General features: G+C 36.8%; 1 protein-coding gene across 1 annotated transcript in view; it reads right to left on the reverse strand.

The window, feature by feature from the left end:
* LOC144227702 (zinc-regulated GTPase metalloprotein activator 1C) overlaps nucleotides 1-22,583 on the reverse strand; it is a 51,146-nt gene that overhangs the window by 25,269 nt on the left and 3,294 nt on the right. Inside the window, exons 2-6 of the mRNA XM_077759421.1 lie at nucleotides 21,084-21,170; nucleotides 18,496-18,592; nucleotides 17,011-17,102; nucleotides 3,332-3,391; nucleotides 1,442-1,479 (exon numbers count right to left, since the gene is read on the reverse strand). Of these exons, the coding sequence (XP_077615547.1) occupies nucleotides 1,442-1,479; nucleotides 3,332-3,391; nucleotides 17,011-17,102; nucleotides 18,496-18,592; nucleotides 21,084-21,170 (374 nt within the window). The remainder of the gene's footprint in view (nucleotides 1-1,441; nucleotides 1,480-3,331; nucleotides 3,392-17,010; nucleotides 17,103-18,495; nucleotides 18,593-21,083; nucleotides 21,171-22,583) is intronic.

Raw genomic sequence — 22,583 nt, forward strand, 5'->3', positions numbered from 1 at the left:
CTATCAAAAAAAACTCCAAATAAAATGTCTTAAACTGCTATACCAATTTATCTGAAATGTGGTAATTAAGGTATACAAGAGATGAATTCAAATATGCCTGTAATAAACACTTAGAATAAAGAATATGATTTCTTTTGGCCCCTCCATAGACATTTTGTTAGAAAAATACTGATTTTGGAATACGTGGAATTTTTCTGAATAAAATTGTAATATTCAGAATCTTTCTTTAAATCTTAAGACTATTAATCATTTTGGGCTTAAAATCTACAAAGAAATCTCCCAAACATCTCAAAGTAGTGTCTTTTCTTCCCGAGAGAGCCAAAGGCCAGTGAAGGGGTACAGGTAACCACTTCTCAGGCCACCACATATTCCTAGAGCATAATTTTACTGAAGGGCGGGAAGGAAAACTTTTCAAATCGACAAATTCAGATAAACAGTGAAGCAGAATACAAAATGGGCTTGAGTTTTTAGATATTATATGAAAGTTGTAAGAGATGCTCACTTCGGGTGCTATCCATACTCCCAGATCGGGACCAGAAGAAAGACAATTTCATTGTATTTTGCCTTTAGTAGCATTTCACTTGGAAAGTTGAGAAATACTGTTTTATTTTATGCAACATGTTTTAGGAATTCCACTAAGTGCATTTTATGAATTGCAGCCCATGGTGGTAGTTAGGAAAGCTTCACGGGAAGATTCCCTGTAAACGAGCTTCCACTCACAACATCCATGAATAAATCCTGATTTCTTCAAAATAAAGTAAACCGATTATTTTTTTTGAAATTCAATTACCTCCAGTTTGTGTCTGATAGCAGTTTACCAAGAGAAAAAAGTTCTATGCTTTAGCAAGCTCAATTTCTTCTATCAAGATGAACTTCTGACAAAAGTTCTTATTTACCAACATTTCACTGGGGCTGAATCCCACTGAGAAGTTTACATACCGAAACTTTATCCTGTCCTATCCTTATCGCAAAATATTATCCTTTCAACTTTTATCACACCAAGGCAGAGTAACAGAAAATAAATATTTAATTCAAAAACACAAGTGGGGGGGCCGGTGGTTCAGTCGGTTAAGCGTCCGACCTCAGCTCAGGTCATCATCTCACGGTTTGTGGATTCGAGCCCCGCATCAGGCTTCCTGCTGACAGCTCAGAGCCTGGAGGCTGCTTTGCACTCTGTGTTTCCCTCTCTCTCTGGTCCTCCCCCACTTGTGTGTGCGTGTGTGTGTGTGTGTGTGTGTCTCACTCTCTCTCTCAAAAATAAACGTTTTTAAAAAAACATTATAATTAAAAGACACACGAATTTCATCTATTATTCAAGATAGTAAAAAAAAACCTTTTTGTTAAAAAATGCAAACAAAAATGTAGAGAAAACAATATAATCGTCCCCATATACCTAGCTTTTAACAAATTATTAGCAACTCACAGCCATCTTTCAACTTACTTTTAATCCATATTTTGAATCCACAACAGTTATGATACCTACAAAGGAATATCTCTGTTAATCACCTTTATATGTGAGAATGAAAATCACAACTAATCTAGTTCAGTTCACAAATGTTACTCAATAAAATAAGGTATTGGTTTCTCTCTTGCCAATGCTGCAATTTGATTCAATCCTACCAACAGGGAGACACATTTCAAACTGAGTGCCTGGCACCATTGTAAGGCATTAGAGGTCACACAATAAAGTTTTTAAATTAAATAAACAAAGAAGCAAGTAAGAAAATAAGATTTCTATGACCTTGAAAAAGCTTACAATTCAAATATGATGAGATAAATTCCATCACCTAAAATGGAATGTGAGAAATTACACAAGACAGGTTATTTCCGGTGTACATTCTTATAACCAAAATCAAGACTTTTCTGAACATTTAAGTTACTCCTTAACAAATCTGAGATGTCTTAAATGTCTCATTCCTAGTAATTTGCACCAAATCTGACTCACACAAATGTCTTCTATAACACGAACCTAAGTTTCCAAATGGTCAATTCATTTGGCAATCTCTGAATCTGCATGCCAAATAACTGTTTCACAGGACAGCAGCAGGAGTTTGGTGATGCTCAGGGAACTCAACCATCTACACGCCATATATACTAGAGCCAAATGACTGAAGACAGTCTTAAATTTCACTTTTTAGTCTATGGGACACCTGGTTTAAAGAAAGGTCAAGGGTGGGCAGGGCACAATTACTTAATTCAGAAAGTTTCCAATATGTCTTAAATGAAGCCTCTGAATAAAATTGCCCAAAAGCGTAAAGGTACATACAGTAAGGGGTGAAGGGCTTGCTTAATTCTTAACTTAAGAAAAAAATGAAAGCAGAGATATGATCCTCATACTGTATATTTTAGTTAAAAAAAAAAGCTCTCTCACATACTAAGTATATAAATCAACGGACATAAGAAACCTACATAGTGTTTCTTTTTTAAGTGTATTTTGAAAGAGAGGGCTATTGGGGAGGAGCAGAGAAAGAAGGGAGAGAGAATTCCAAGCAGGTTCCATGCTGTCAGCTCAGAGCCCGACCTGGCGCTTGATCTCAGGAACCTTGAGATCACGACCTGCACCGAAACCAAGAGTCAGACGCCAAAGTGACTGAGCCACCCAGGCACCTGAATAAACCTACATACTATTTTATTTATTTTTTAAAAATTTTTTTTAATGTTTTATTTATTTCTAGGAGAGAGAGAGAGAGAGAGAGAGAGAGAGACAGCGTGAGCAGGGGAGGGTCACAGAGAGAGGGAGTCACAGACTGAAACAGGCTCCAGGCTCTGAGCTGGCAGTCAGCACAGAGCCCGATGCGGGGCTCGAACCCACGAACCACGAGATCATGACCTAAGCGAAAGTCAGACGCCTAACCGACTAAGCCACCCAGGCGCCCCGCCTACATACTATTTTAAAAGGAAAACCTTAGTGGACACACTAAATCGGGAGTTAATAATAAGATCTGACATCTAGCTATACCACTGTCTGGGGCTCTGGAATCTGTATAAATAAAGGCTTACTGCACTAACCAAACAAGTTTAAAAGTAACAATGTGGGGCACCTGGGTGGCTCAGTCCATTGAATGTCTAACTCTTGATTTTGGCTCAAGTCATGATCCCAGGGTCGTGAGACCGAGTCCCATGTTGGGCTCAGTGGTGAGTGTGGAGCCTGTGTAAGATTCTCTCTCTGTCTGTCCCCCTCTGTCCCCTCCCTTGCTAGCAGATGCTCTCTTTTTCTCAAAAAAAGAAAAAAAGGATCAATGCAAGGAATTAAAATTATAATATGTAACAAAAATAATCTTAACCATAACATTTTACTTAAAAACAAAAGAATATTTGCTTTTTAACTTACCATCAAGATAAATATCGACCCCTAATTCAGCATCAACCCAAAACATAGAGGCTACAGCACCTAAAAAAATATAATATTCATCACACAAAAATATTTCTTCAAACCAAGAAACACTATTCTATCCATGCTATTTTAAGTTCCAAACAGAATTAGCAGGAGAACACATATACAAATTAAGAATGGGTTTCCAAGCTTCTTATGGGAATTATAATGATGGAATCTTTTTCTATTTATACTCATTTCTTCCCCTTTCTTTCTTCCTCCAAAAGAATGAATGAATGAATGAATGAATGAATGGAAGGAAGAAAAAGTAAAAGTGGACCAGCTCTTCTCACATACAAACCCAATACTAAGCTTCTATCATGCATAATAATTTACCAACAGATATTAGCAAATAATGTGGGCAGTATGGATATGTGCACACAGGACTCATTTTTTCTCTCTCTCAAGTGTAATAATCATACAGTTCACAAATAATGAATTATCTCTCTAAAGGCAAGCAAAACAAAACACAGATAATTCCAAAGCCACTTGTCCAAAAAAGAGAAAAACGTACAAGATGCGTAGAAGAAAAAGAACGAAAGGTAAAACTACACACTCTATGGCGTTACTAACAAAACCTTATACTAGTTAATACGGATCTAAAATTTGAAGCTGAGGAAAAATGATTCCTAAGTAAGAAAATAAAACTTGCTTATGACAGAAAGTGGTCGGGTAGCAAACCACGCACCCGGGGTTAGCATGCCACGACCCAGGAAAAAGAAAACAGACAGTAAAGGAAGTATTTGATTTTTCAAAGCATCAAAGGCGCAGTTAGTGACAGGGCTGTCTAGAAGAATGAGCACAGGGACAAAATAGGGAAAACTGAACTCATTTCGGTGTCTGAAGCTGTCCACCTACCGGGAGGAGATGTGGTCCCCCAAGCCTCACTCTGTGTCAACAGGAAAACACCTGTCAGCCAGTTACAGTGATTATTCATGCAAGATATAGCAAGGGCCCCAAGATCTAATGGTTTCCTGATACCTATTGATTTTTTCCCAAAAACTTAATAGTTTTCCAATTTGACTGAAATAGGATTTGTGAGTAACAGGGGCGAATCAATGCCTGTTCTTTTCAAGGAAATCACTTTACCATGACAATTATTTAGCTTACAACTGGAGGGTGTCAGTCTCCTAAACGGGGAAACAAGTGAATTGCCAATAAGAATTTTCTTCACTTACTTGGCTAACAACGTGATTTTAATTAATGAGGGAGAAGAAAGTAAATCTCCCGTGAGTATCATTACTCCAAAGAGTAATTTTAAAAAAGTCTTAAATTTTTTTATGCAGTAAAATTCCACAGTGTTCATAAATCGTTTTTGTTTTTTGTTTTTTTTTTTAATTCATAGATTACTATTCAGATAGCTTGAAAGTCCTACACAGGTAACATGTATAGTATTACGCTGAATTACAAGGGTGTATCCAAGTTTTTTACTAAGTCTGATGTGCATGTCCGGCGATACTGCTCAGGCTATGCAAGAAAGAACTATTTAAAATTTAGATGCAGGTATTTAGCAAGAGGAGGAAAGATGAGATAGAATAAGTTGATCAGTGGTGCCAAACCCAGGGTGATTTTCCTCCCCAGAGAATACCTGGCAATGTCTGAAGATATTTTTAATTGTCTCAACTAAGGTAATACGACTAACATTTAGTGGGTAGAAGCCAGGGATGCCATTAAACACCTCACAATGCAGAAAAACAAATGAAAATATTCCACAAGATGCACGAGACAATCCCCAAGAAAGAACTAGCCACCTAAACATCATCTGTGCCAAGGTTAAGAACTGAGCTAGATTACAGAATCTCCCTTATTCAAAGCCTAATATAAAAAATTTAAATAAAATATAAAAAGCCAATTATATCAGCAACAAGCAAATATACAGCCTCCTGCGATAAATTCTGGAGACCATCGAAAAAAGAAACAAAGTCCTATGTGACTTATAATAATTCTTAATTCTACCCCCACCCTCAACCAGTGAGCAGTTGTGGGGAAATAGTTTATAAAATCCAAATACTTACCAGAAACAGCTCTCAAAATGGCAAGAAAGGGAAATGAGCAGAGATTAAGGGAAAAGTCAACAACCCAGGGTAAAAGTTTCTAACCATTTCTGCATCTGTGGAGGAGGGGAGCACCTTCTGGGGCTCAGAACAAAATGAACTGGAAGGTCCGAAGCTGGAGAATATACCCGCACAAGGTATGGAACAGGTCTTTACTAGTGGCTGGCAGAAAGCCATGAGGGGAACACGTGTTACTTAATGAGAGGAGAGCCCCAACTGGCTCTCAGTCACCCCCTTTCCTTTGCCTTCCCTTTGCTGTTCCCAGCAGTACCCAGCCATTCAAACTGAGGCCCAGGAGAAATACAAGTTTGGGTGGCATGGGTAGGATATTAAAAATAATTCATCACCACCCTATGTAAGACTGAATTTCTCCGAGCCTCCGACATCAAGTACCAACATGCTTGAAAAAACAATGCACACATATTACAGCTTAGAAGAAACAAAAAAAGAAAAGAAAAAACAAAAACCTGAAGAGATGAATAAGGCATATAAATGGCAAAGAACCCATTCTGGAAAGCAACACAACCCAAGAAGCCAAAGAAAACTCTCAAAGGCTTATTCACGATAAAGAACTTAAAACAAACACAATTAAAAACAAGCACTAAAAGGCAAGGTAAAGCAGAATATGAAAAGGCAGTTTGCAGTGCTGTAATCATATAGCCAATAAACACATCATCAACTAATTAATTATTTTAAAACATCAAGGAATAGAACAGACACTGGTGGAAACAGAATTACTGACAAAAAGGAGCATTCGAGAGGATTAAAGTGATGCAGAGGCAAAAGTTACAAAACAATTAGAAAACAAAAGATCTAGAGAATAAAACAAAATTCAGGATAAGGAAAATGTTCCTAAATGAAGAAATAAACCTACAGATTAAAAAGTATACTGTAATCCAAGAAAAACTGATAATCAGTGACACGTAGATGCACCTCGGTTATATTACTGACCTTCAAAAATAAAGGGAAAAATTGTCAGGCATTTTGGATGAAAAAGCAAGTCACTTTCAAGGAGGCAGACAGAAATCAGACTTTTCTATAGTAACATTCAATGCCCCAATATAATAAAATAATGAGCACAAAGCTCTAATCAAAGTGTTCCCTAAGGACATTACCTCCTGCCAAGTTGTTTTTCAAGAATGGAAATACCAGGTAGCCATACTTAAATAGTAAAGGAAACAACAGCATTGAAACTCAAAAAATAGATCACTCACAAATCCTTCCTGGTCGGTGAAATAAGGAAATCCAACCAATCAAAAAGTTCTAAGAGATCAAGGAGCAATATCTGCAAAGTTCTGAGAGAAGGAAATTTATCCTTGCCAAGTAATTCTTCAAGTATAAAAACAAAAGATAAGCACTCTCAAACAAGTATCCACGAACTGAAGGCATACAGCATTTATAGCATGAAAAGATTACCTGAGCATGAAATTCAGTCAATCAAGAAATTCATCAACTCAGGAAAGAAGAAGCCACAGTACTGGTAATAAGAACTAAATTTGTTTGAGATATGGGGCGCCTGGGTGGCTCAGTCGGTTGAGTGTCTGATTTTGGCTCAGGTCATGATCTCACAGTCTGTGGGTTCAAGCCCCGCATCAGGCTCTGTGCTGACAGCTCAGAGCCTGCAGCCTGCTTTGGATTCTGTGTCTCATTCTCTCTCTGCCCTTTCCCAGCTTGCACTCTGTCTCTGTCTCTCAGAATTAAATAAATGTAAAAAATAAAAAAACTGTTTAACAGAGAACTAAATAAAGCATGACAAAATGTAAATGTTAGAAATCTCAACACCACAGCATAGAACACAATCTACCAAAGGCAGGAGATGGGGGTAGAAGTAACTTCCTAATCTTTCAGGTCAGGGAATCAAGAAATGCTCTGCATTGACACATGTAGTTTAAAAACTAACATGCCCCATTAGTTTATGCCTTTTCAAGTCTTTTTTCCCCTTAACTCATACCCTCATAGTGAAAAAGTATTTTTCTGATACTTAGCAAATCATTTCTTTCACATTCTCTTTTTTTCAATTATACAGTATTTTGCTTGTACCTATCTTTATTAGGCAATTTATTAGACAATGCATCTCAATGATATTAATAGCCAATTTATGGAGTATCTAATATGTGCCGGTCACAGGTGGTTTACATATAATGCACATATTTTTTTAATTGAGGTAAAATAGTATATGACCTTATATCAGCTCTAGGTGTGTGGCACAATAATTCAGTATTTGTATACATTACAAAGTGATCATCATAGTAAATCTTTGTAAAATCCACTACCATATAATTGGTTCTCTTTATCCATTTCAGTCCCCTAAATCTTTTCCCCTCTGATAATGATCCATCTGTTCCCTGTATCTATGGTTTTGTTTTGTTTGTTCATTTATTTTGTTTCTTAGGTTCCACATATAAATGAAATCTATTTCACTTAGCATAATACCCTCAAGGTCCATTCACGTTGTTGCAAAAGACAAGACCATCATACATCATACATATGGGATATGATGTATGATGATCTGTGTGTGTCTGTGTGTGTGCGCACGCGGGTGCGTGTGTGTGTCTCACATCTGTATCCATTCATCCAGTGAAGGTTGTTTCCATATCCTGGCCATTGTAAATATAATGCTACAATGAACACAGGGGTACAGATATCTTTTCAAATTAGCGTTTTCATTTTCCACAGAAAAATACCCAGAAGTGAAATAGCTGGTTCACATGGTAGTTCTATTTTTAATTTTTTGAGGAACTGCCATGCTGCTTTCCATAGTAGCTGTGCTAATTTGCATTTCCGCCAACAGCATAGGAGAGTTCCCTTCTCTTCACATCCTTTCCAACACTGAATTCTTGTCGATTTGATATTAGCCATTCTAACCCGTGTGAGATGGTATCATGTAGTGGGTTTGATTTGCATCTCCTTGATTATTAGTGACGGTGAGTATCTTTTCATGTGCCTGTTGGCCATCTGTTTACCTTTTTTGGAAAAATGGCTAGTTAGATCCTCTACCTACATTTCAATCAGATTGTTTTTTGCTACCAAGTTCTTTGTACATTTTGGATATTTACAGACCTGGAGAAAATATTTGCAAATCTTGGTTCTGATAAGGGGTTAATATCCAAATTGCCTTTACATTTTATTGATGGTTTCCTTTGCTGCACCAATGCCTTTTAGTTTTGATGTAGTCCTACTTAACTGATTTTTGTTTTTGTTGCCTTTTTTTGGACTCAGATTCAAAAATTCAATGCCAAGACTGAGGTCAAGGAGCTAACCACCTATTTTTCTTCTAGGAGTTTCATGGTTTCAGGTCTTACAGTCAAGTCTTTCAGCCATCAACAGCTAGGAGCGCCTGGGTGGCTCAGTTGGTTAAGCGTCCAACTTCAGCTCAGGTCATGATTTCACGGTTCATGGGTTTGAGCCCTGAGTTGGGCTCTGTGCTGACAGCCAGCTCAGAGCCTGGAGCCTGTTTCAGATTCTGTGTCTCGCTCTCTCTCTGACCCTCCCCTGCTCATGCTCTCTCTGTTTCTCTCAGAAATAAATAAAACATTAAAACAAATTTTTTTTACAAAGCTAATTTTTGTGTACGGTGTAAGACAGTAGTCGTTTCATTCTTTTCATGTGGCTGTCCAGTTTCTCCAGCACCATTTATTGAAGACACTGTCTTTTCTTCATTGTGTATTTTTGTCTCCTTTGTCATAGATTAATTGGCCATATAAGCATGGGTTTTTATCTGGGTTCTCTATGTGGTTTCACTGATCAATGTTGTCTGTTTTTATGCCAATATCACACTGTTTTCATACAACAGCTTTGCAGTATAGTTTGAAGTCTTGGGCTGTGACATCTTCCATGTGTTCTTTCTCAAGACTGCTTTGGCTATTCAGGGTCTTCTGTGATTCTATACCAACCTTAGAATTATTTGTTCCAGAGGCACATGGCTGGCTCAGTTGGTGGGGCATGCCACTCTTGACCTTGGGGTTGTGTGTTCAAGCCCCAAGATGGGTTTAGAGATTACTTAAAAATAAAATCTTTTTAAAAAAAGAATTATTCTAGTTTTGTGAAAAATGCCATTAGAATTTTGATTATGTTTGTACTGAATATGTATATTGCTTTGGGTAACATAGACATTTTAACTGTATTAATTCTTTCAAACATGAGCACGGAATAGCTTCCCACTTATTTGTGACTTCTTTAACTTCTTTCATCAATGTCCTACAGTACAGGTCTTTCACCTCCTTGGTTAAATTTATTTCTAGGTATTTTGTTAAGCAAATTGTTTTGTTAAGTTTTTTTGCAAGGATTGCTTTCTTAATTTCTCTTTCTCACAGTTCATTATTTGTGTATAGAAACACAACAAATTTCTGTATACTGATTTTGTATACTGCAACATGACAGTTCATTTATTCTCACAAGGTTGTTGTTGTTGTTTTTTGTGGGGGGAGTGTTTAGGGTATTCTATATATAGTATCATGTCATCTGGAAATAGTAATAGCTTTCTTTCTTCACTTCCAATGTGGATGACTCTATATTTTTTTCTTGGGTAATTACTGTGGGTAGGACTTCCAATACTTACTGAGTAAACTAACAAGAGTGGGCATCCTTATTTTGTTCCTGATATTAGAGCCAAAGCTTTCAGCTTTATACCATTGAGGATGGGTTTGTCATATACGGCCTTTATTTTATTAAAGTACATTCCATCTATACTCACTTTAAGAGTTTTTACCATAAATGGAAGTTGAATTTTATCAAAGGCTTTTTCTGCATTTATTGAGATGATCACGATTATTATGCTTCATTTTGTTATGTGGTGTATCAAACTAACTGATGTGCAGATGTTAAAACATTGTATTCCTGGCATAAATCGCATCGATTATGGTGTATGATCCTTTTAATATATTGTTGAATTTGATATGCTAGTATTTTGTTGAGGATTTTTACATCTATGTTCATCAGGGATACTAGCTCATAATTTTCTTTCTTTTTTTTTTTTTTTTTGGTGGTGTCCTTGTCCGGTTTTGGTATCAGGGTAATGTTGGCCTCATAAAATGAGTTTGGAAGCATTTCCTCCTCTTCAGGATTTTGGAAGCCTCTGAGAAGGATAAGTATTATATGTTTTTTAAATGTTTGGTAGAATTCACCAACGAAGACAACTGGTCCTGTACTTGTGTAGGGGAGATTTTTTATTACAATCTCCTTACTAGTAATCCATCTATTCAGATTTTCTATTCCTTAATGGAAGACAGGAAGTCCCAAAAGATTGTATGTTACTAGGAATTAACCTATTTCATCATTATAGTAGTCTCTTGATTCTTGATTTTTGTTATATATCAACTTGTCTTTCATTTCTGATTATATCTTTTCAAAGCAGCAATTACTTTCACTGATCTTTTCTATTGTTTTTTCTTTTGTCTTGACTTCATTTATTTCTACTCTCAATCTTTATTCTTTCCTCCTACTAGGAGCTTTATTTGTTCTTCTTTTTCTAATTCCCTTAGCTAGGGCTGTCTTTTTATGAACTTGTCCCTTAGAACTGCTTTTGCTGCATCCTATAGATTTTGCATTGTTGTATTTACAATTTCATTTGTGTCACGGTATTTTTTATATCCCCTTTGATTTGTTCATTGACCCACTGGTTCAACAGTTGCATGTTAAATTCCACATATTTAACATTTTTCCAGTTTTCTTCTTGTAATTCACTTTGTTTCATACCACTGTCATCAAAGACACCTGATATGATTTCAATCTTCTTAAATTTACTGAGACTTGTTTCGTGGTCTACTATGTGATCCCAGAGAATGTTTCACATACAGAGAATAATGTGTTTTCTGCAATTTGGGGACAGTATGCTTTGTATACAATTACCCTTAAACAATGCAGGTGTTGCGGCACTGACCTCCCATGCAGTCAAAAATCCACATATAATCTCTAACTCTCCAAAAACGTAACTACTAATACCCTACTATTGGCCAAAAGCCATACCTATAATATAAAGTCAATTAACACATATTTCATATGTTGCATATATTTCGTATTCTTACAATGAACTAAGGGAGAAGAAAATGTTATTAAGAAAATAGTAAGAAACAGAAGATGCATTTTATAGTATTGTACTGCAAAAAAAATCTGCATGTAAGTGGACCCACGCAGCTCCAACCCATGTTGTTCAAGGATCAACTATATACCTATTTAGTCCTATGGACTATTTAGTCCATAGACAACTGTAGACCTATTTAGTCCATCTGGCCTCATGTGTTGTTTAGGGCCAGTACTTTCTCACTGGTTTTCTGTCTGGATAATCTACCTATTGATGTAAATGGAGTCGTAAAGTCTTCCATTATTGTATTGCTGTCCATTTCCCCCTTTAAGTCTGTAATATTTGCTTTATATATTTAGGAATTCCCATGTTGGGTGCATAAATATTTTCAAATGTTATATCCTCTCATTGGATTGACCCTTTGTCATTGTGTAATGCCCATTTTCTTTTATTACAGACTTGTTTTCAAGTCTTGTTTGTCTGATAGAAGTACAGCCACATCAGCTTTTATTTGCATTTCCATGGAGTATCTTTTTCTACCCCCTTCACTTTCCGCCTCTGTGTGTTATTAGATCTGAAGTGAATCTCTTGTCAGCAATAACATATAGATGAATCTTTTTTTAAATCTATTCAACTACTGTACATCTTCTGATTGGAGATTGTGTGCATTTACATTTAAAGGAATTATTGATAGGCATGTACTTCTTATCATTTTGTTAACTATTTTCTGGCTGGTTTTGTAGTCCCTCTCTCTTCCTTTTTTCTCTTGCTGTCTTCCCTTGCAGATTAATGCCTTTCTTCAGTGCAATGTTTAGATTTGTTTCTCATTATCTTTTCTGTACCTCTCATAGGTTTCTGCTTTATGGTTACCATGAGGCTCACATATGACAACTTATACACATATATGCCTATTTCAAATTGATAGCAACTTAAAGTTGAATAACTGTAAAAACTCTACATTTTTGCTCCCCCATTTTAATTCTGTTGTCCACATGTTTTTGAGGTCATACTTTGTATCTTTTTACTTTGTATATCCTTTAATTATTGTTGTTATACTTAATTTTACTACTTTTGTCTTTTAGCCTTCATAGCAAATTTGCAAGTGATACCAGCAAGATTTTTACTTTCGTATGTTTTATTAATAGTACCTTTTCGGCTTAAAGAAGTTCCTTTATCATGTCCATAAGGCCAGTTTAGTGGTGAATTCCTTTAACTTTTGCTTGTCTAGAAACCTCTCCTTCAATTCTGAATGATAATGTTGGCAGGTAGATATTCTTGGCTGGAAGTTTCTCCTTTCAGCACTTTGAATGTATCATGCCATGATGGTATGCAAAGCTTCATTGAAAATATCAGCTAATAGTGATGTGGGGATTCCCTTGTACTTGACAACTTGTTCTCATGCTGCTTTTTTAAGATCCTCTCTTTAAATTTTTGACATTTTAATATAATGTCTCTTGACTTGGGTGTCTTTTGAGTTCATCTTATCTGGAACCCTGTGCTTCTGGGACCTCGATGTCTGTTTTGTTCCCCAGTTTAGGGAAGTTTTCTGCCTCTTTCATTCTGTTTTCCTTCTGGGATCCCTACAACGTGAAGGTTATTCCACTTGACGTTGTCCCATAAGCTCTTCAGCTTTCTTCATTAATTTTTCATTGCGGTTGTTGCTCTTGTTTTGTTTGGCTGAGTTTCAATGCCCTGTCTTCCAGGTCACCGATCTGTTCTTCTGCTTCATTTATGCTGAACCCTTCTAATATATTTTACTCTTCAGATACTGTATTCTTCAGCTCTGCAACTTGTGTTTGGTACTTCCTTATAGTTTCTTTGTTTAAGTCTGTGTTCAACCATTCTTCTAACTCTGGTAAGCATCTTTATAACCATTACCTGGAACTCTTTATCAGGTAGATTACTTCTCTCCCCTTCTTTAAGGTCTTTTTTCTGAGGTTTTGTCTCATTTGGAAAATATTCCTGTCTCCTCATTTTAATAGACTTTCTGTTTATTTCTATGTATTGGGCAAAGCGACTACCTCTCCCAGTCTTGAAGGGTGTCCTTGTAAAGGAGGTAAACCTTACTGGTGACCCTGCCCTAGCTCTTGGTTGTCTCTCTGAAACACTCGGAGTACCGAATCAGCCTGATTTATTCTTGACAGACCCCAGTTGCTGAGGCTGTGTCAAGACCTGCTAGTGTCCCAACGGGAGGGATCTCAGCAACTAGTTTCAGGTTAACTAGAAACAGATCCTCAGGGGGACCTTTTGGAGTATGCAAATCTATAGCTCTGTAAGACCATAACTGTAAACCCTGTTGATCCCCAGGCCAAGAGATCTGCAGATGTCCCCTGAAGTCCAGGTGCAAAAGTCAGGGGTTCACACAAGTGTACAAGCTTTCTGGAGGTACCAGCAAGCTCTGGTAAGGCCAGAGAAGAGCTCAAGGAGAGTGTCTCCCTGTCTACACTCCCTGAGCACCTGTGAAGCCCGCCCCTCGGGCTGAAGCTCCAGCATAAGTGGACGAGCCTTTTCCATAGGCGGACGAGTGGTGTGTTTTAGCCTGTCATCTACACGGGGCTTTGGGTATGGTAGCCTTCCCATAACTACCTTCCTATTAGTCCCAAGGGGAGCAGAAACTCAGGCCCCTCTGGCCACCAGGGCCAGGTGATGCAGGGGCATTCCCAGTGTGGACTGCACTCAAAGGCAGACTTTAGCGAGGCTGCAGGAGTGCTGAGGGCGGGGCACACACAGGGCTTTAGGGATGCAGGAGAGCAATGTGAGCCAGATACACCCCAGGCTTCAGTGAGGCAGGGAGGCGGCTGAGGATGTGGGACCCTCATGCTTTAGGGAGGCTGTGCCCACACTGCCTGACTGCATTGGCAAAGCAGGAGAGTGCAAAAATGGTGCTCACAAGCACCTCTGTCCCCAGACAAAGTCCCGACTGATCCTAGTCCCTCCAGCAAACACTTGAGGAGTAAAAAATGAATCTCCTTCACATACAATCCCGTCACGTCTCACACTGCTGCCTGTGCACTGGGGCCGGTCCCAAGATGAGCATACCTGTGTATAAGTGCCTCCCAAGGAGTATGTCAGATTCCCCACAGCCCCCAACATCCACTGTACACAAGCCCCTCTGTTTCCGAATCCATTTGGGGAGCCTCGTCTCTCTAATGCAGGTTCTAAGGGTTGACATACCCGAAGTGGAACATAAACCCGTCCCTCCTCCAGACCTGGGAAGCCCGTCCCTACGGTGGGTCACTGCACCAGGGTGAAGATTCTGGCAAGACCACATCTCCGCCTCTACCACCCATTGTAATGTGGCCCTTCCACTCCCTGTCGTACAGGGAATTCTTCAGCTAGTTTCCAGTTCTTCCTGAGCAGGAATTATTCCAGAAGCAGCTGCAGATCTGGTGTGTCTGTGGGAGGAGGGTAAGTTCAGGGTGTTCCTAAGCTGCCATCTTGAACTGCCTCCAAATTCTTTTCTATTACGTTCAAGTGAAACTCAACTAATATTAACAACAGCACAGAAAGAGTAACCTGGGTGGCTCAGCAGGTTAAGCAACTGATCTTGGTTTTGGCTCAGGACACGATCTCATTTTCGTGACTTCGAGCCCTACGCTGGGCTCTGCACTGATAGCGTCGAGACTGTTTGGGATTCTGTCTTCCTCTCTCTCTGCCCCTCCCCGACTTGCACTGTCTCTGTCTCTCTCAAAATTAAATAAACTTTAAAAAATTAAAAAAAAAGAATACCGCAAAAAATGCAATCTAATTTTTATAAAATTATCTCTATATTTACACAGCTTTCAGAAGCACATAGAGCAAGGTTCCCCAAATTTATGAATGTGAACAATCACCTGGAAGATAAAACAGATTGCTGGGCCTCACTCTTACAGATTCTGATTCAGAAGACCTGGGGAGAGAGCCCAAGAACCTGCATTTTTCACAAGCTCCTAGCGGAACCTGATGCTGTCACTCAGCAAATAGCACTGGCACAGAAAAATCCCTAGAATAAAATTTACCTACTTTTATCTCAAGGCAGTAAAATACAGTGTTATTTATTTTAACTTTCTTCTTTATATTTTCTTAGGTATTGGGTAAAAAAAATTTTTTTTTACAATGACTGTTCCATTTTTACGCAAACAATAAAATCATTATTCTAAAGAAAGTTAGAAGCAAGAAATACTAACCTGTTCCTACCTACAATTTGCACAAAAGCTTTTTCTGAGATCTTTATTTAACTTTTCTTTCTCCCTCTGGAAAGCTGAACCATGTTTTACTGAACTCATCTACTCTCAAAGAAAAGTTACAAGAGTTTTCCTCTTATTAAACAGCTACCATGAAAGAAAGTGATATTTGCTATTTCAAAACAGACGCATACAATGTATTTCCCAATCTTAGCAAATTTAAATGAATTTAATATTTAACATCAATGTAACAGTCCCGCTCCCATCGTCAATCAAATCTATTAAAAATGTAGGAAGATGTACGCAGTGTATCTCCAACAGGACAAAGCGGCCCAACTCAACACTAGCTGGAAAACACGAGGCAATGCTATTGTGCACTATTTTTAAGTACAACCACCACTGATTACATTTGGACCTACAGTATACTTCAATGTTTCTTTAAAACAATTATGATCCCTTTTGATTAACTTTTTTTTATATTAAGTAAGCTTCAAGCCCAACAACGGGCTTGAACTCACAACACTGAGATCAAGAGTCACATGCTCTACCGACTGAGCCAAGAGGCGCCCCATGAGCCCTTTAATAAATTCTTCCTAAACAGTACTTTAGTGTGGTTTTATGGCCCAATGCCATTAACTCAGATCCAAAAAAAAAAAAAATGGTATGATCAGACTTACAAGACGAACACTACATATTCTGAAAACTACGAATAAAGGTGTTACCTAAAAAGATATCTGGGTAAGAAGGAAACAGACACCTACTGTTGAAACCAGATCAACCCTGTGTAGCTTTCAATAGAGAAGTCTACATGTAATTCCACTCAGAGATTAAAATGCCATGGATAATTGTTAATTCCATGCCAGGAAAAAGGCCCAGTAGGCTTAATTTAACTTTGTACCTAAAGACAGTATTAACAAATAAAATTATTTCAACTTTAGTAGTAAAAAAGCAAAATGCTAACAATTAATTGAACAGAACTAAGTACAGGTGGGATTAGAGTCCAAAGGCTCTTAAACATCTCTAAATGATTCTCTAAGAAAGCTGGATTAGAAGATAATCAGAAACAAGATCTCTGTACGGTATAACCAATCTAATATATACTTATAAGTAGGATGTCTCTATTTTTCCTAAATTTCCATACTTTCAACAACTTCTGTTCGTATAATAATTTTAAAACAATCAGTTGAAATTCAAATCCCACATCAGGTTAAAAGTACCAACTATGCTGATCGTGATTTATCTACAAAAGAAACATGACAATCCAGTATTTTTCCTGTTTTAAACAACAACCAAAGTTTTTAGTCTGTAGTAAAGATTATTAATACCTACTTTACATATTTCTCTAATACATGTAAAATGTTTAAGAACTACATTCTGGTTATTAATAATATCATTTCTTACCAGGATCTGCTAACCCAGTGGTCTCTAATAGTATGTAATCAAATTTCCCCTTCTTCTCCATCAAATTCTCAATAGCTTTAAGGCCATTGTCCCTGGAGAATACCAAAATATAAAAAATAGTTGATTACCTGAATATTTTTAAGAGATCATTATAAACGTTTTAAAGTATACTTAGCAACCTGAGACAAAGATACCATTAGGAATGTAAAAATTTGGGGCGCCTGGGGGGCTCAGTCGGTTAAGCATCGACTTTGGCTCAGGTCATGATCTCATGGTTCGTGGGTTCGAGCCCCGCGTCGGGCTCCATGCTGACAGCTCAGAGCCTGGAGCCTGCTTCAGATTCTGTATCTCCCTCTCTCTCTAACCCTCCCCTGCTCACGATGTCTCTCTCTCTCTCAGAAACAAATAAAATATTTTTAAAAATTAAACACACACACACACACACAAAATGTAAAAATTTAACTCATTCCCAAACTTCTAACACAAAGTCCGTCAATATTTACCAAAGGAGGGGAAAAATAGATGCACATGTGCTGATGAGTAAAATAAATCAGGTGAATGATGAATTAATACTGTAATTTTATTAAAACCAGAAACAGAGAAAATTTTAATGAATCTGACCAAAGTCAAATTCTGCTATTTTTATAGCACTATGAAGGAAAAAAATCAACATCCAAAGCAATGATAAAAATTTATGAATTACAGTGGTTTTAATATAACAACTAAAGGGACACAATCATAAAATACTTTTCAATTCTGTTCTGAATTAGAGAACCAAACTTTAGTTTTCCTGTTTTCTTAGAACATGAACAGTGCAAGAGAACACTTAATGGATTTCATTTTGGTTGTTCAAGAAAATCTGTCATGATTTTCGCTTTGTTAATATATTTGACTCAAAGTCAAAAACCTAAGTTATAAATGATGTAGGAAAAGTTCATTCACTAGAATATACAAAATCAATAGTACTTACTCAACAAATATCTGAGTGACTAGGTATGTCAGGTCCTTTTCTCAGATCTATGGTACATTAGTAAAAAAAAGAGACAGTGTCCTTGGAAACGACTGTAACTGGTAGAACAGAGCTTGAGGGTTTTTTTTGTTTTTTTTTTACCTTTTCAATGGTCATTTATTTTTGTTTTTAGAAGCTGAATCCTTGGAAATAAGACCAACGACCCATTAAAAATAAAATAATTTTTTACACATGAAATGTGAGTTTCATGTACCACAGAGATTATTCATTAAACCCTGACATCAAAGACAATAAATTCAATAAAAGGACCAAAGCATTAGAGCAGAGAGAAAAATAAATAGGACACCAAGAAACACTCTAAGAAATTACATCCTAATAAGTTATTTTCTACATCGAAAATACAATGGAGCAGACTATGTAAATTGAGTTAAATTACACAAGAAAATCAAAGCTGGAAATCTGACCAATAAACATTTATAACAGACCAACAAGCACGCAGTAAACACATTCCTCACTTTACTGAACAGCAGAGGCAGCCATTTCTGAGTTCCAGCCACTCTTCATACAGCTCTCCACCCTGGCTGACGGCTAAGGACTTCTCCACGGCACTTCCTAGAATAAGTAACGAGAAGCACTCTTTACATTGTGTTCACTAGCCAACCAAAAACAAAGATGAGGGTATCAACAACACAGATTTCGAGTTGTTTTATACAAATACACTTTGTAACTTTCATTCTTCCATTCTATTCATGCAGCCTCAATGTTTTAAACTCTACTACCATAGAGTACTTTAGTTTTTATTTCTTTTAGAGGATTTAAGCCCCTCAAAAGGCAGATCCTAAATTAACCACTCATGCCTACTTCCTCTTCAGGTCTCCGACCTGCCCACTCCTTTATCCTAATAAAATAGCTACTTCAAAAGCACTCTTTCTTGTCCATGGCCAGCTAATATATTATATCAATATACTGGTTTTTATATGGCCTTAACTCTCTTAAAACACTGCCTCTTCTCCTTTTTTCTTTTTATTCTTCCTCTATATTGTTTTTGTTTCTATTAGACTACTAAATATTGCCAGCATGAGTAAAAACACCAGTTCATTTTGAGGAAGTCTGCCTGGCCAGGGTAGCAATGTGTTCATTTAAAAATTAAATTTTTTAAGTTTTCTCATAATGCTTACTTAAGAAACAATAATAAATATGTGAAATTCTGAGATGCTTGTAATAGTAGAAACTGATTTTAAATATCTTACTTTTCCTCCAATAAATAAATATACCAAAGACAGAGAAGAGTTCTAAATGTCCAGTAAAGAAAATGGCCAAAAAAAAAATGGATAATTTTTCATTTCCATATTTTTTGTTTATATTTCAGTTAGACAAGGATAAAGAGCTTTGACTTTATAAAAGGACTGCTATAAAATTCAGCGTTTAGACGATAATAATAAAATGCAAAGGAAAGTACTGTGAATGCTGTAAGGGACAAAATTACAAAATGATTCTCAAGGAATGACGAAAAAGAGCAACAAATACTAAAAAGTGTGATCAGTATCCAACAGATGAGTTAATGAGCTAAAATATAAGATTAGGATTTTTAAAAATCTTAGCATTTTTATTTTATCTAACAGGACTTTTCGCTTTGGTTTACTGAAATCAGAAATCAAGGGGCGCCTGGGTGGCTTAGTCGGTTAAGCGTCCGACTTTCGCTTAGGTCATGATCTCACGGTTCGTGGGTTCGAGCCCCGCGTCGGGCTCTGTGCTGACTGCCAGCTCAGAGCCTGGAGCCTGTTTCAGAGTCTGTGACTCCCTCTCTCTCTGACCCTCCCCTGCTCACGCTGTCTCTCTCTCTCTCCTAGAAATAAAACATTTAAAAAAAAAAAAAAGAAAAGAAATGAAGTTTAACACGTCTCCTTGTTCATAAAACCTAGCTCCTTTACTCAGTTACAACTGAGAAAATTGTGTTAGGAAGTAGCTCAACATATTTTTTTGGCAAAAAGTGAGGTTTAATTAAAATTCACACTTAGCTTTTTATTATAAAAAGAAAAACTTATAAAAGTAATCAAAGAATTGTGTTTAGCACTGCTGTATAGATTTTTGTAAAGCACAGTTCAATATTAAAAAATCTAGACTTTTAAGTGCATGCATTTCCACAATAACTGTGGGTGCTTGAGGATGGAAATCATATATTTAACTCATTTTCAAAATCTTCGGTTTTAAGGGACACCTGGGTGGCTAAGTAGGTTAAGCATCTGACTTTGGCTCAGGTCATGATCTCACAGTTCATGGGTTTAAGCCCCATGCTGAGCTCTGTGCTGACAGCTCAGAGCCTGGAGTCTGCTTTGAATTCTGTCCCTCCCCTGCCTATGCTCTCTCTCTCTCAAAAATAAATTAAACGTTAAAAAAAAAAAAAATTAAAATCTTCAGGGTTTTTTTTTTTCAAGATTTTTCTTCAATGTTTATTTTTTGAGAGACAGAGAGAGACAGAAAGCTGGGAAGGGGCAGAGAGAAAAGGAGACAGAGGATCTGAAGCAGGCTCCAGGCTCCAAGCTGACAGCACAGAGCCTAACATGTGGAGTTTGAACTCACGAACTGTGAGATCATGACCTGAGCCAAAGTCAGACACTTAACCAAGTGAGCTACCCAGGTGCCCCAAACTCTTCAGTTTTAAATGCTTTGCAAATTATTAATAACCATCCAACAAGGTAAACTTATAAATACTAAAGCATTTTAAAATGTTTTTCAAAAGTTACAAGTGAACAATATAGTCAGTACAAAAGCACCTTGAAAGTGCCTGAAAGAACTTTCTTTCATATGTTTAATCTCTACTTGTGGAGTTATTTCATGTAAAAACCTAAGTTAATTCTGATGTTATGAATTCCAAAATTATGGAATAAAAAAATCTTATAAAAGCTATATAATTTCAATTCCTCAAATCTGTACAAAACAAAGCTTGACAGAAATTAATCTATTTTTCCCAAAACTATCTACAGTCATGGGTTCTCATTATAATACCTTGTATTTTCATTTTTAAATATGGAATATCAATATACCAGGGGAATAAAGCATCCTATAAATTCTTACAGTATAGTATCCATTGAATTTTACTTACCTTCTCCAAATTCATTTAAAATAACAGCTACTCTTTTACTATGTTGTTCTGTCAAAATATAGTTCAGAAGTGTTGTCTTCCCAGCACCTAGAAAATGTATGTTTTAAAGAACATTGAAAGGTAAATTTTAAAGGCATACACACACAAAAATGGAGTCCCAATGTTTTTAAAATTGTGCATGCTATTTTATAAATATTATATAACTATGGCATAGAAGATTCTAGAGGAAAAGATTAATTATCCTTAGCAAAGTAGCAAAAAAGCTTCATGTTCACATAAAATCTTGTATTTCCAAATACTCCTACAACTTGGATCACAGCTTTCTTTGATCTCATACGACAAAAAATACACCTTCTACATAATTTATAATACAATTAATACAAAGACATCTAAGTTTTCTATTAAATAAGGAATTACTGAAATAATGGCTTACAAGGAACAAAGTACTTCATGGAGTTCATAAAATACTTAAATACTCTTACATGATAACAATTTTTCTTAGCCAAGAATATATGGTTTACTTTCCTAAAATTTACATATAAAGCCCTCTTTTATTTCAACATCCATCATTAACCAGCACAAATCCAAACAAACTATAGGGCCACTTTTAGCATGCTTAGTCTGTAAAAATTATGTAAATATACAGGTGACCTTCGAACTGTGTGAGGTGTGGGTCCACCTATTTGCAGATTTTCCTCTGTAAATACAGTATAGTACTGTAAACGTATTTTCTCCCCTGATGATTTCTTCAGAACATTTTTTTCTCTAGCTTACTTTATCATAATATACTATGTCATACATATAACATACAAAATACATGTTAATCAACAGTTTATACTATCAGGAAGGCTTCCAGTCAACAGTAGGCTATTTGTAGTTAAGTTCTGGGGGAGTCAAAATTTATATGCGGGTTTTCAACTGCACAAGAAGGTGGCGCCCCTAACCCCCACACCGTTCAAGGGTCAACTGTATCTGTCTACTTGTCTATAAAACACAAACAAAATGGGAGAGAGGGTGTAGGAAATGTTAACAATGTACAGAATATTCAGTATTTAGAAAGATAAATTCATTAAGCTACACTAACTTTATCCAGTAGGTGGCATGTTAAACCTAATATGCTCAGCTCAAGTAGAACATTTATCTTGTGAACCATATATGCCAAAGTTCAAAGAGGAAAAAAATATATACTGCACAGCAATGTAACTCAATTGTATGAATCTATCCTTTGTTTACTTTTCTGTTGGTAGACATTTGGGTTATTTCCAGTGTCTTGTTCTTCCAAACTTTACGTATAAGCTTGCATGCATCTTCTGAAGTACATTTACAAGATTTCTAGTGTATAACTAGGTGGGATTTAATGATCATTAGGGTATTAATATCTTGAATATTTTTAGGTCCTACTCCTTTAAAGGCTGTTGAAGGGATGAAGGACTTGTGTTTAGGGTGCTTTAAAAAGCTCAACATCACAAAAGTGTCAAGTATTGGCTGAAAGGGAAGGAG

The sequence above is a fragment of the Crocuta crocuta genome, unplaced genomic scaffold (genome assembly GCF_008692635.1).
Source record: "Crocuta crocuta isolate KB4526 unplaced genomic scaffold, BGI_CrCroc_1.0 scaffold41, whole genome shotgun sequence".
Lineage (NCBI taxonomy): Eukaryota > Metazoa > Chordata > Mammalia > Carnivora > Hyaenidae > Crocuta > Crocuta crocuta.